General features: G+C 34.2%; 1 protein-coding gene across 1 annotated transcript; it reads right to left on the bottom strand.

The window, feature by feature from the left end:
* Nucleotides 426-3,666, bottom strand: LOC107633527 (protein FAR1-RELATED SEQUENCE 5-like). Its single transcript, XM_016337142.2, has 4 exons — nucleotides 3,349-3,666; nucleotides 2,019-3,256; nucleotides 1,424-1,931; nucleotides 426-773 (listed from the first exon to the last, which is right to left on the bottom strand). Exons 1-4 carry the CDS (start codon nucleotides 3,664-3,666, stop codon nucleotides 426-428), a joined length of 2,412 nt encoding a protein of 803 aa, XP_016192628.2.

Raw genomic sequence — 15,592 nt, 5'->3', positions numbered from 1 at the left:
TCAGCAATAGGACTCATTATTGGATCAACCTTCACAACTGCCAGACACCATTGCCATGCAAATGGATGAGAGAAATAACAAATATTGAAATACATCTTTGAAAAATCTTCTTATGGAGGAAAACTACTAAGTAGGGGAACAAAAATACTTCTTTGTAATTTGGAGAATATAGGTGTAAAATTGATTAACTTACTAACCTCAAACACCATGGCACATTACAAACTTTCAACAGAAAAATATTATCTTAAAACAAAACTTAAAAAGTGAACACAGACTGGTGAACTAATAATCATTCATTGTGGATGCCAATATCTGCACATTCTGTCATTACTAAACAGACAAGGGGTAACAAAAATTAAAAATATAATATATAATCAGCAACTTTAACATGCATAAATTAAAAATATAATATATAGATTATAACTCTATGGCTTTTTATTGTTGATGACATCATTCAAAAGTCCAGCCCATGTATTGCTATCACTGGGTCCACTAGAATACGACGAGACATGCGAAAACTGAGGATATGATGTAATTCTGGCAGTAGAAGGATATTGGTTGAAGTACGCCATGCCATTTGGAACAGGATGAAAAGGAATAGGGAGGACTCCACCATAAGGTTGATAAGGAAGGACCACTGGAAAATGATGCATAGGATATTGTGGCAATCCTGGTATCTTGGTTGTGGCTGCAACTGGAACTTCGATCACTTCTATTCCTGATGTGTTGGTCTTATCTTTTAATGTCTCTTGACTTAGACTAATTTCTTCGGTCTAAACATAAATCATAATTTTTAAATAATTACGATACAGAATTTAAAAAAAATAAATAAAGAAACTAGTCAGACAAGCTAGAGTCGAGTAAGAATTTTCTCAAAGTGTTGGCCTCACTCGCCCTTAAACTCTCAGTTGCACTTATGTGTATTGGATTAATATAATTTAAATTCAACTTAAGACTTTAATTTTCCTTCTTGAATTATCTAATATAAATTATTAGATATGCATAATGTTACCTTCTGTCAACTTTTTTTGCCATTTGCTCTAATCTTCGGTGTTTCTGTCAATTTAGATACAGACTTCTTGCTTCCACAACCCTTTAATTTTTTGTAACAGAATAATAAGAAATAATATACGCACTACGAGAATAATATGTTGCAAATTTGAATTGAAATGACAATAAATTTGATAGATGGTATAACATGGACAAGTGCTTACTTTAAAATTATTTTTATTGTGCACGGGTGTATTTTCTACTGATTTTGTGTTCTGAGAGGGAGTCTATTTATTGGCATCACATTCTTCAACCTGCTAAAAAAAATTTTAAAAAGTGCTCAAAATATAGGATTATTTAATAGTTCTGCGAAAGACACTAAAATAATAGGTAAGCATAAAGTATATCCTTAAGCAAGGCATTATATTAATACCATTGGTTCATCTTCAGCATTTGAGTATTCAGTGGGGGAGTCCTCCTTGGCGAGTAATGGACATGTCCTAACAAAATGCCTGCCTGACTTACAATGTGAACATCTTCGCCTCTTGTGGCCTTTTGGAACCTTTCTTGGAGCCCCTTTTGACTTTACAGCAGCTGGATCACCTATTAGCGCTGACGTGGGGGAAAGCCTCGCTTGTGCATCACCTTTATTTTGCACCTTCGAAATTAGCTTAAGTAACTCACCTGAGATTTCCCTATAGTCTGCTGAATTTTTGGAAGAAATATCACAAAGCTTCCAACAAATAGATGCCATTGCACCGCGTCTAAGTGTGGGCGCTATATCATCAGTGGTGTCTTGCTCGCCAATTGAGCATATAAAATCACTCTTTGCATCTCTTGTCCATCTTTTCAGGATAAGAGATGTAGGGACACATTTTGCATTGCGATGCTTTAAGACCCCAAAGATGTGGGAGCACGGTAGTCCACGAGTCTCAAATAGCCTGCACTCACATGCAAACAGGTCCTTGTCTTTATTGTAAGATACTTTAAATTCCTATTGCTGATTAAAATACTCACTCGTGCTGTACTCAACAATGTCTCTACTGTTTGGGCATTCAGTCACATTTAAAGCACCTGCTGCTTCTATCTCATCTTTCACAAGTTTGAAAATATTTTTAGTATAAAGTTCAGCAGCTTGTTTCTCAAAACTTTCCAAGCACGTAGTCAAAACAGGAAACTTATAAAAGGTTTCAAAGTCAGCAGTAAGATGGTTGTTTCGGTAATGCCTTAGTACTTCACTAAATTTATGCATGAATTCAAGGAGACTGGTTTTACTGTCAACATAGTTCTTCAATAATGAATAAATTCCCTCACACTGTGATGTAGTTCTTATGTGGCCAAAGAAGTGCTCCCTTAAATATGCGGTATCCCACTTCATTCTGTCATTATAAATGCCCTGGACCCATTCATTCTCGGCAAGTCCGTATTTGGATATGATCTCGTTCCATCTATGTTCAAATATTTGTACGGTAAATTGTCCATACAATAATACACTAAAATCATCCCAAAAATGCTTGTTTTTTATATTCTGTACCGCATTACATTGGAGATGCCATGCACAAAGGCGGTGTGGTATACCAGGAAATATTTCTAAGATAGCCTCTCTCATAGCACGGTCTCCGTCTGTCACAACACCTCCGGATAGTTTTTCTGACATGATTTCTGAAAATTCCTTCAGTGCCCACTTGAAAGTTTCGGACCTTTCATTTGAGAGCAGAGCGCATCCAAAGATAGTTGTCTGGCCATGGTGGTTGGTCCCTGAAAATATGACTAAGGGCTTGTTGTATACATTTTTCTTGTAAGTGGTGTCAAAAGCCAGTACATCGCCAAAACATTCGTAATCAACAACGCTTTCTCCATCAGCCCACACCAAATTATCCAACCTACCATCCTTCAAGGTGAACTTTCCTAGAAATAACGGGTCACTGTCTGCCTTAGAAAACAGATAGGTCAACGCAGCAAATGCATCACCGTCTTTCACTTTGCCATGCCTAGTCTTACTAATGTGGTTATGTAAGTCTTTGCTGATAAAACCCACTTTATCATATCCACCTTTTTGGGAAACCATGTAACCCATTATGTGGCAAGTTTTAACACCACATGCTCGCAAGCTGCCTGCTTGTGTTTTATCGGCCTCATCAAGCCCACGATTCGTGGCAATAAGATGTCTGTACTTAGGTGGACACAGTAGATGATTGTGTTCACTCTCAAAGATACTGACTTTCCATTTACCCGTTCTATAGTGACGAATGAACCGAATCTCGCCCTGCAGTTGACACAAGTAATTGCCCTATGCTCCCTTTGCCGATTGTCCCTTTTAAGGTGCTTTCAATGTCTTTCTCCTGCTTTATTGCAAACCAACTGTCTTGTATTAATGTTGCCATTAGCATCCACCGTCTTCAAGTCTTTTCGGGACACAAATCCATAGCACTTGGCATATTTGGCATAAAATTCACAAACTTGAGATTCTGTATCAAACACCAGTCCCCATATGTCTTCGATGGTCAAATCAGTTATCAACTTTTCAAAACCATCAACATTAATTATATCTACCTCTGATTCATCTATAGTTACATCCACCATATCATCACTTTCATTGGAACTGCACTCATACTCAACACTTAAATTCTCAGATTGATCACAATCCTTATACGACTCTTTGCCATCATTCTCCATGACTGAACTTAAAATTTTAACATGTTAGGTCCTAACTAAATGCTAGGAGAATGGAATAGGCATAATGAACTAAACTTTTTTTTTACTAAAATTATTGCTCAATCAAATTCTATGAAACCTAAGAGCTAGTAGTGCATAAAAATGTTAAAACAGTTTTTAAAACTTAAAAAAATTATAATAAACATGTTTATAACGAAGAATAATTTATTTTTTTAAATTCTTTAAAATTTTATAAAATATTTTAAAATAAAATAATTTATAAATAAAAAATTCATAATAAACATAATTATAATAAATAAAATCTTTTATTTTTTAACTTTAAAATTTTACATATGTATCATAAAAATTTATTTTATCCTAAACATTATCATTAAAAATATTAAATTACCTAACTCAAATTTTAGAGACTAATAGTTCAAATTTTAGAGACTAATGTGTGATTGATTTTCCCTTTTTTGCTCTCAATTTCCCATTAGTTTCTTATAAAGTTAATTCTTTTATCATGTGTTTCCCAGTTACGGTTTACTACTTGTGTAACTGATTATTCGTTTCTTTTCTTTTTTCCTCCAAAAAATCTAGTTTTCTATGAATATGATTATGGAAAAGAGAAGCTTAACATCATTCAATTGTTACAAAATATGGCTTCGGGCAAAGATGAGACAAAGGTAGAATTCTGAAAATAAGACAACATTTCTTGTGAAATTGACTGTATTTGTTGTTGTTAATTACTTAGTTATCTTATGTAATATTACTGTGCAGGAGAAGATGGCAGAAACCGAGTTTTTATCACCAGTGGTGAAGTCTCTAACAAGAGATGCAGAAGAGAGGAGGGAAGCAGTGGGACTGCTGCTAGAACTCTTTGATCTTCCTACAGTTCGAGGGCAAATTGGAAGAATTCAAGGGTGCATTGTAATGTTAGAATGATCTTTCTGCTTGAGGTTGCCTTTATTGAGTTCTCTCTAATCATTCTTTCATTCATTATTAATTTTGGTGAAGCAATTTTGAGCTTGCAATATGATAATATCTTAGGTTGTATTGATAATTGAGGATAACATTTGTACAGCAGAGTGTATAAACCACTCAAGTTATTTATTTTGCAAATAAAAGTATCATCTTTTTCTCTTCTTATTCTTGTTTATGGCAACTTTTTCTTGCTTTTGTTGAACTTCAACGCTACAAACTGTACAAATTAAATTTTCCATATAGAGAAGACAAGAATTCAATCATTCTCACAATGGCACCACTGAAGGATATCCTTAAATATGTTTGCTGGTTTATAGGTTTAGTAGTTGTATAGTTGTATTATTTCTAGGGAATATAATAAAGCGACCAATTTTCTAGATCAGCAACATAATAAGTATAAAAGTATATCAAGCAATTAAACATGCAAGAGAATCCAAGCATGCAGCTGTTACAAGGCACCCTTCCAAGTTTAGTAAGGAAAGCTTTTGCAACCCTGAAATGAACCAGGACATCATCGAAAATTAATGAAGCATAGATAATTATGAAGTACTGAAACTCAAGAATTATGTTTAAACTGGCAAGCTGAGATGCTAGTATTGTATATGGGTACTGTTTATAGTTCACACTGCAACATGTCTACTGACTAACATAAACAATATCAACTTCAGAAATTACAAGGACAAATGGAAAAACAAAGAGACTTTTCCAAGAATGATTTATACAACTGAAGTCTACATCAAAGAAATGAAGCACAAGGAAGATTGAATATATAACTGAAATTTTTCCCCGAAAAAGACAAACTGATTGGTTGATAGCTGCATTCAGAATTATAACCATATATTCACATAAAAACAGAAAACAAAGAAAAATCTATGGAAGAAGATGAAACTGCTAGGTTGAACCTATAAAATAAAAAATCCTGATTATTCTGAAACACCACAATAATACAAGGAAACGGAAAGTACCTTCTAGAAAGCTGATGCCAAAATTAGCGACTTTACTGCAAGAAATGTCAAAACTCTCCAAACACGCCAACTCTGGAAGCAAATTGAATAAAATACATCGTTCTGTTAATCATTGAACCATGTGTTGACTAAGACAACAATGACTATACTTCCATATGAAGCTATATAAAATGCACATGTTTAACACCATGAACTATTCCACTGTATAATCTTTCCATAGAGAACTACCCATTAGAAGAAAAAAATGAATATAAAGTTAGCCAATAAAATGAATTTAATGAAATATATAAAAGCACGGGATGATATATTTAATTAAGCCAAAGAGAAATTAACAAAGGCCTTACAACATTTCAAGGCAGCAATATCGAAAATAACACAACTGGCAAATACAGCAAGTTTTCATCTTCCACTCAATGAACAATTTATTAAATTAACCATAGCAAAACACAATATTACAATCAAAAGGTAGAGAACAACACCAAAACAATAATTTATCAAATTAACAAGTTAATAAGATCAATTAAAACTGAAAATCAAAATAACAAGAACAATTAACATTTTAAACTACAGCAAACTAACAACAAAATAAGAACTACAAAACATACTAACCATGAAAACAACAATAAAAAAAACAATAACTGAATAATTAATACAAGAAAGAACAAGAAGAAGGAAAAAAAATCACCCTAGGATGGAGCAGTTCTGAAATTCAAACAGACATGGAAAGCGAGGAGCTTCAAATTGCGACAGAGATGGCTGAATGGAAGCAGACAATGGCGGAATGGTGGCTGAAAGGCGGCAGAACGGTGGCTGAACAGAGGCTCGAACACGCGGCGTAGAGGACTGAACAGAGGGCTAAGCAGCTCGAACAAGGGTTGGCCAAAAAACAGATGCAAAAGCTTGGCAAAAAAGGAGACGGATGCGCGGCGAACAAAGGCGACGTTGCGCCAAAGCTGTAGCAGCGGTAGTGGCTGGACGTTGAGGAACGACGACGAGAGATGGCTGCTTCGGTGCTTCCTCCAAGCTGCGTTCGAGTTCTCTTCTGTCTTCTCTGCGTTCTTCAGTGTGTTCGTTCAGAGGCCAGAGAGAGGGAAGTGAATGAGTGAGGAGTAGCTCGATGAGAGGAGGAGGAGAGTGGCTGAGTGAGACTGTGAGAGAGGAGAGGCCAAGAAGGTGCTGCGCGTTTTGGTCACTGGTTAGGGTTCGTCTAACCAACGGCACCGTTTTGAGTAAATTTTAGAAAACCGGTCGGGTCCCGGTTCGGTTCGAGTGACCGGTTCTCGACCGGTTCGACGGTCCAACGATGGTTCCTGAATCTATCGGTTTTGATATATGACCGATTCATTTTTTATACCGGTTCATGGTTCGACCGACCGGTTCGAACTGGTTTTTAGAATCTTGGTCCAAACCACTTTTCCCCTCGGTTCACAATTTGACCGGTTCGACCAGTCGGTTCGGACCATTTTCAGAACTTTGCATTTTCCCTTATTCCAAAAATCCGGCCAGGTGACGGTTTGGTTCGACCGACCAATTCTTGGCCAGTTCGACTGTTCAATTGCGGTTTTTCAAATTGGGGGTTTTAACATTTGTCCGAGTTTTTTTTGTAGCGGTTTGTAGTTCAACCGATTCAACCGGCCGGTCCGAACCGATTTTCAGAAGATAGATTATAACCATTCTCTCATGTTTTATTTTAAACTGCCTAATATATTTTAGTATCAAATTTTTAATTAAGCTTACAACACAGAAGTGGTTCAAGGAATCAAAATGCTAGAGTGAAAATTAAGCTTCACCTAAATTCAACTAAAATCGAACGAAAAATAGAAACATTAATTTTCAACAAGAGTTCATAAAAAATATAGTGCATAATAATTTTTTAAGTAAACGAGATGAAACTAACAAGTCTTAGTAGTTAATATAATCTAAACATGACTACATGACAATTACGATTATTTAATTTTTGTTTGACTCCTTTTGTTTATACTTATTGTAATTTCTGGTAGCAGATTCAATGACATTACGCAGCATCAAGTTGTGGGCCCTTAGAATCAAATCCAATGCAAGTCACATCCTTGTACCATCATTAATCTGAAAAATATAAATATTTCAGGTTACCAACAAAACCATATACATTAGCAATTGAAGTACTATTTTTTTTAGCAAAAAAAATTACATTTATTGTATAACTATATGTCTTCCTGTAGTTTGTCATCCAAGTTGCCACCCATACCCTACAATCATTACTGTGTTAAATAAGACGCGGTTAGCTTATGCAGATAAAAATTTAAAAGAGAAAAACACAAATACACATATTCCTTACGAGTGAGGAGCTTGTTCTCCTGTTTCTAGCATATCCACAAATGCAAAATCAAGTATCCTTGGTCTGAACGGAGTGTTGTATTTATAGAACGAGTCATACTTGAGCATATCTTCTAGATATTTTGTCTATTTATATAGGAAAAAAATTAAATAAAGGACAATATTTGAAACCTAAAAAAAATGTCATAAAAATGAAAATGGAGAAAGTTAATTTACCAGCTTTACTATACTCGATCTCTTTTGCTCTTTATCTGTAGCAATCGGTAGGGAGTCTAATAGAATTGTTTGATGATTGCACAAATCAAAAACAACCAGATACCAATGTGTGTTGTTCTCGTTGACAGGTAAAAAAATCTAGTACCAACTTTCACGTATTAGAATATTACTATATTCAATTTTTTTTTTAAAAAAGGTATAGATCAGTTCATAAAGATAAATTCCATTAAATAATAAAAAAAATTAAAAATACAATAAATCATATACCTTTTTTAGACCTTCGTCAACTTTTTCCATAAATTCTTTTTGATAATATTTCAACAGAACTTCAATTTTGGTATCATATTGCAGTATGAATTGTTGAATTTAATAGTTAGGAGCTAAGTCAGTGACACCAATTAAGTAATAAGATAAAATAAATAAAAACGGTAACAAGCCTGAAAAAGATATTGCGTACCGAAAACACAGCTGGCAAATACCAGTGTGTTTGACATCCTATTTCTTTCTCCTGCATGGTTAGCATAGTAGCCACCAAATCCAACACCTATGTGGTAAATAATAAATATATTAGGAATTAAAGTATGCTATAAATAGCAGTTTAATTATGCACTTACATCCCCATATAGCCACTCCTTGGGAATTAATGACTTGAAATTGTCACGAGTTCCGCTAAATTTGTTTGTTGTCGCCAATACCTCATCCCTACAAATACGAATCACATTAATATTGAACTATTTTTAAAATTTTTAGTAGATAGATAATGAGAGATTTAACCTTTTTTTATTTGGTGCAAACACATACGTTGCTATTTTAATATCTAAGTCATCCAAATCCATGTATGCAGGAGGCTTAAATAAAATCGGGATCCACTGCAAAAAAAAAAAAAAAATTGGTAAGATCACTAAGTTATGTAACCGTAGAGGATTCATGCTTGTGATATGAAAACTTACAGATGGCCATTCAATTCTCTGTTTATTGTGCTCGATCTTTTTCTGGTTTAGGGTAGGCATGCTAATAGAATATCCACTTGGTGTACTCTTTTTTAAGAGTGCCTTTTGCTCCTCAGTTAGAGATTTGTGTGAGGTCCCTGGTGGAGTTTTTTTATTTTTTGAAAAGTTTTCTTTAATGGAGGCAGCCTTCACACCAACCTTATTTTCAGACAAATGTGAATTCTAGACAATTCTTCTCTTGGCTGTAGATATCTTCTTATCGCGTACACTTGTCTGTTTTGATGCCTTTTTATTTGTACCAGAGTCAGACTGATGGTGTTGTGGAGATTTTAGCAGTTTAAAAATTTCATCTGTATCTCTTGGATTAGTAGATTGACAAGGATATAAGAGAGTAGGAGGCTGAAAATTTATGACAGTTGGACCTACAATAAATGATGGTGGGAATATGTTGTATAGTGATGGATGCATGGTTGTCGGATATTGGTTAGAATATACTGCAGCAGTATAAAGACCGGGGTACATAAATACAAAAATTGGGGTTTATGAGGTATATGGTTCAAGTACGAATAATGTAAGAGTTGGTTATCTATAGCATTAATGCTAACATCTCTTGTGTCTCTCTTGTTCTCGCTACGTTGAGGTGATCCGGATGATTCTCGCTTACCCATATCAAACACTCAAGCATATATGTAACACAATTAGAATTATAATGTGAATATAATTTGCTAATGATATGCTGAGGAGTGTTTTTACATATAGAATAAAATTTTGTTTGTTTATTATTTATTATTGAAAAATATCTTTCAAAAAGAATTTTAGCTTATTTTAACTTATAACTCTACGTAATACTAGCATTTAAATTTGTAATATTGATTTTGACGGAATATATGATTTACTTATAAATAATATAATTGAATTGATTTATGTTGATTATAAACTAATTAGATTGTCAATAATTAGAATGAATTTGCATTTAATATAGATTTACCGTAAATTGATATATAATAACAACTCTCTTTTATCATTGTTATGTATTTTTATTCTCAAACACATAACACTACAAGCTAATTACAATGGTAAAAACGCGAAGAAATAATTGAGCTACTTCTGTTGAGGCAAATTCTATTCCTAACATGAAGATTTGTCAAGAACCAACTGAAATTCTGAACAAGTATGTACTATTTTTTTTCTTTCTTGTATTATAAATTTATTCTGAATGGTCTTGTATAATTTGTTAATAGAAATTATGTTGATTCTTTTAAAAGAAAAAAAAAGATGCTTCCAATGCTCACTGCTCACTGCTAAATTTTCTTTCTTCTCTTTTTCTTTTCTTTTTCGTTCCCTTTTTCTCACTGATTTTCCAGGAAAACTTTCTCTCGCTGCTGATTTCCTTCGCTCTCTACTTTTCCGGCGATAGAGGAGGAAGTAGAAGAGTATAAGGATGAAATTTCTCTGCTTTTACGGAAACTCTTTCTCTTCACTTCACTTCACTTCTCTTCCCTTCAATCTTCCGTGTTCAACACGAACTCTTTCTTCTTCATTCAAACAACAAGCACTGCTCTTAATAACATTCCTAATCTAAGAAAACCTTCTAGCACGACAACAATATTCTCTCTTTATTCTTCTTTTTCAACAAAAGGTACTTTCTTTCTTCTTTTATTAATTTTTCCTTAGTTCTCATGTACCTTCACCTTTTTTCTTTTTTTAAGGAATAGTAAAAAGACAAAATTTCTCTGTTTTTATTATTTTTAAGTATATAGTTGACTCAAAATTTACTCCTTTTTTTCTTCCCCTTTTTGAAGTTGTTTTTGTGTTTGATCGGTTAGCTTTGGTGCATAAGCTTATTCTGATGATGACGAACTGTGTTACTATAGTTTGGGGCTTAGTGGTGGTGGGGGCATAATTTGAGAGTAACTGTAGTTTTTTTAATTATTTTGTAAAAAATTTTTGGGGTCAAGTTGAAGAATTTTGACTCTGTAATTTTTGTTTTTTGACCATAAGTTGACTATGTAGATTGTAAGGTATAGTCTTAACCTGATTTTTGCAATGCATGATCTGCTGAATATTCTCTATTTCTAATATCTATTATTTGTTTATCTTTACTGGTATTTAATGTTATGCGTTTATGACCCTGCATGCAATGTTCTAATGTTACAGTGAACCCAATCCATCATTGAAGGATAGAGTGACTTTAGACTCATTAGCTAATTCTGTTGAGCAATTGACCCAAATAGTCCAATCTCTTGTTCAACGATTGGAAAATAATGTCAGCTCTCCCTCTAAGGTGTTTAAGGTCTTTGGTTCCAATTCTAAGACTCTTAACCAACAAAGTAGTGCATCGAATAATCCATTGTTGCTATGCTGTATTGAGAAGGCCAAGACAGATCTGTCCATTGCTAAAAAAAGGAGAACAGATTCACTTGCTCCAATCAATATTCATGGATTAGAGCTACCTAGTGTGAGTACTAAGTAATAAGTAATTTATTATTATTATTATTATTATTATTATTATTATTATTATTATTATTATTATTATTATTATTATTATTTCACTAATAACAATTTTTCTTTATATATTTAGTGGGTGCAAGTCTGTTTTAGACCAACAGCTTCAATGAGTTTGGACGAAACTGAACTTGCAATTGCAGCATACTTGTATGGTGATCATTTGATGGATAAGTAAGTAAACTCAATTAGAATTTTATTTGTTAACGGTGTTGTTGATTTATTTAGCTATTTTTATTTATGTTAAATTATCTTTGGCAGCTATGAAGAGGATATAGTATTTTCAGAGTTTACAGCTCACAGAGATGTATTCAGGAGCTTGATGCCAGGAAAGCCAATCATTTCTCTTGTGCTAGACTTAGTAGCAGATATGATGAGGATAGAGTTGACCAGAGAAAGTGGTTATTGGGGTTGTCTTGGTGTCTGTAGTTCCGAGCTTTCACTTAGACCTCTGTCAGAAGGGTAATTTGTTTCCTATTCTCTTGTAATATCTAGTGAATCTTTGTATCTCTGCATTGCTTCCAGAATCTGCTTAAGGGCTCTGAGATCCTTTCCTGAATTTTTAAACTGAAGATCTGCAATCCTTTTCTCAATTTCACCATATACAGAGTGGGAGGATTTTGAAGCTGTTGTCAAAGTCTCACTACCCTTGGGAACTTGTAAATCAGGATCTTGGCTTGCATCAGGTTGCCTCCATGGGATTGGTTCAAGTGAAAATTGTGAATTTTCGATTAAGGCATTTGTCCCTTCTAGAAGTCCCCAAGCACTGGTTTCATGTTATGGGGGAAACTGGACTTTGGTGTTGGTTAGAATCTCTCCGGTTATGGCAACGCTGTTGTTATTTCTGGTCTTAGCAGTCAGAATCCAGGTGTTATCACAGTTGCAAATGCTGTTTTTAGATCCACTCCACCTATTTCTCCTGAAGTTTTGACTAAAGCTTTTCAAGTGGATAAAAAAGTAATTAACTACCTTGAAAAACAGTTCTAATACGATAATAACTAATTTGATAAAGTGAAGCACCATCATTTCATTCTATTTGTACGATATATTGCTTTGGCTCTGGCAATTCATATATGATAATAAATAACAAATTTGTTGTATTTGATTCAACTTTTGGTTCATTTGAGTTTTAGTGAAAAGTTATTAGTCCCCCCCTTTTTTCTTTTTTTGTATATCTTGTTAATGTTCTAGTTAATTAATCAAGAGCATTGTGAAGCCAAAACACAATAAATTACTCATCCATGATTTCTAGCAAAATAGATATGTTCGTGATTGCTATAACAGAATTACACTCAGATTCATCAACATATCAAGTACAAGATCGGTCTACTTTTTCTTGATTTTCTTATATACATTCTTGTCTAACACCTATATATATATATATATCTGTCATAAGGATATTCAAGATCATTTTCGGTGACCTTGAAATGTTGGGGACGTTGACCAGAGCAATGTAGATTCCACATTTTAAGATATCCTCTTTCAAGATTCCTCACCCACAAAATTCAGAACAATGCATCTTATAAACTACATACTATCTAAAACTATCTGTCACAAAAAAGAATTTGATACATTTATAATTTGAGGCAAAGGAGAGGGAGTATTAAACTCACCCAGCGAGCTGTGTCAAATAAAGGGCAAGTCATGCGAACAGACTTAAGCTTATTAGTGAGAGCTTGAAGCTTTGGGCGACTCAAGGCCAGTGATACTACCCTCTCTTCATACTCTTTCATGCTACATGGTTGGTTTCACACACAACAGTTAGTTAGTTATAAACAGAAAGGTAACAATAACTGTCCATATCAGTAATCAAGAAAATTATAGTGCCATTTCAAGGAACAAAATTATAATTACCCAATCACCTTCATATGGTGATCTTTAATAGATGAAATAGAAGGGAAAACTTGAAAATTGTACATATAACCGTGTGAAATATTTCCATCTCCACCAATATTTGCCAAAACTATTTTCCTCAAATCATTTGAACTGGGTTCCTTATTTGATGACAACGGTTTTTCTCCAACAATCTCTCCATTAATCTGTAGTTTCATGTGATTAGGGAAAACCTGTAATGACACAGATAGCTACATCATATATGTGGAATCGCAAGAGGGGAGGAGGGGGGAAGTAAAGAGAAAAAGAGAGACAGTGGAAAAGGATTAGTGTGTCAAAGTAAAAGCAAGAAAAATGCCCTGTTATTTGCTAACTATTATGTGCTTTAAGGGAAGGTTTATAATTAAGGAAATTGCAAGTCTTTTCTTTTTGTTCAACTTTGTTTACTTCTTGTTTTTAATTAAATAAAGTAAACACACAACATCGAATGCAAATTGGTCAATGTCTTAACAATAATAAAATGTAAGTAAAGCCAGGTCATAGTTATTGTTCCTCTCCCATAATAGAACCGAGGCCTCCTACTCCTTCTTCAGTAAGCTTAATTTCAACAGTACCCATAATAGAACCATTGATAAACCACTATTTTATAGTTTATATTGTGTTTAATTGTGTGGTTTTGTCATGATCCTTACCCACTTATTCATCAATTTAGCATGCATTTAGATTTCCTTCCTAAATTTAGTACATGTTTGAAAATTGCTTCCTAGAGACTCTAATTATTTAATTTTAATTCTCCTTTATTCCATTCGATGCTGTGATCTGTGTGTCAAGTGTTTCAGGCTTTATAGGGCATGAATGAGATGGAGATTGGAGAGGAAGCTAGCAAAAATGGAAGGAACACAAGAATTTGAGGAGCTAACCAGCGAGAAGTGATGCGGTCGCATGGCTCACGCAACCGCGCGAAGGAGCGCAAATCGCAATGACGCGGCCGCGCAGATTAGAAAGCGCAAGCGACGCGTCTGCATGGATGACGCGATCGCGTGACATGTGCGATCTGCATAATCTGCAGAATTCGTTGGGGGCGATTTTGGACCTTATTTTGGCCCAGTTTTTGGTCCGGAACAGCAGACTAGAGTCAGAGAATATGCAGAAACAACATACACATTCATTCAGTAGTTTTAGATCTAGTTTTTCACTCTCTTAGGTTTTTTTTTTCTCTCTAGTTTTTAGAATTTTAATTTTCAATTGGCCTTAGCATTGGAACATTGAGAAGAGTTATTTCCTCATCAAGACTTCATCATTCTAGTTTGTTCTCTTAACTTAGTTCTATTCTTCCATGTTCTTTGTTATGTTCAATTTTGTCATTCAGATACTTTTATGATTAATTAATGCAAGGATTATTTCTTTTTAATTCAATTTTAATTCCGATAATCATGTCTTCTTTTAATTCCCTTTTATGTGTTATGGATTTATTATTTACAATGCGTGAGTAGTTTCATTACTTGATGGGGAATTGATTGAAAAGGAACTCTTGAGTTGGAAGGATTGAAAGAAAATTTGTAATTGGGTTAATTGTTGAATTGCTATCCTGTCACCAACGTCAATCCCTTTGAACTAAGTGGGTTGTAACTCGTGAACGGATCTAGTAATCCAACCTGTTTGACTTTGCCTTACCTAGTAAAGGATAACTAAACAGAGTAACCGTTAATTATAAATCAATCTTAAAAATCACTCCATCAATGATAGAGATTCTAACTAATCAATTCCCAGTCAAGGCTTTTATTCATATCATTTAATTTCCCTCAGTTTACATTCCAATTTACTTACCTCAATTTCTTCGAACCTCTGATTAATAAGATAGCACCCTTCTCTGCAACTCGTTGGGAGACGATCTGGGACTTAAAACTCCCAGTAATTTTGATTTAAACTCTTTGTGACACATTTCTAAATTGATAGGCAAATTTTCGGTGAATTAAGAACTATACTTGCAACGTATCAATTTTAATAATTTTTTAATTCATCAGCTTCTGCTTTCCATCAATTTTTGGCGCCGTTGCCGGGGAAGTTGCAATAGAGTGCTAATTTTATTAATTAGAATTTATTTATTTGCATTTTATCTAATTTTGCTACTATGAGCTGCATGTTTCTTCCGTCAAATGACACGTTCACTTTCTGATT

This window comes from Arachis ipaensis, chromosome B03 (genome assembly GCF_000816755.2).
Source record: "Arachis ipaensis cultivar K30076 chromosome B03, Araip1.1, whole genome shotgun sequence".
NCBI lineage: Eukaryota > Viridiplantae > Streptophyta > Magnoliopsida > Fabales > Fabaceae > Arachis > Arachis ipaensis.
The sequence above is the reverse complement of the archived record's forward strand: the minus strand, read 5'-3'. Positions and strand labels throughout refer to the sequence as shown.

Coding starts and splice junctions, on each gene's coding strand:
- LOC107633527 (XM_016337142.2), bottom strand. CDS start 3,666: ATGGAGAATGATGGCAAAGAGTCGTATAAGGATTGTGATCAATCTGAG. Junction 3,257..3,348: donor ACATTAATACAAGACAGTTG/GTTTGCAATAAA, acceptor TGTCAACTGCAG/GGCGAGATTCGGTTCATTCG. Junction 1,932..2,018: donor AACAGTAGAGACATTGTTGA/GTACAGCACGAG, acceptor ATGTGAGTGCAG/GCTATTTGAGACTCGTGGAC.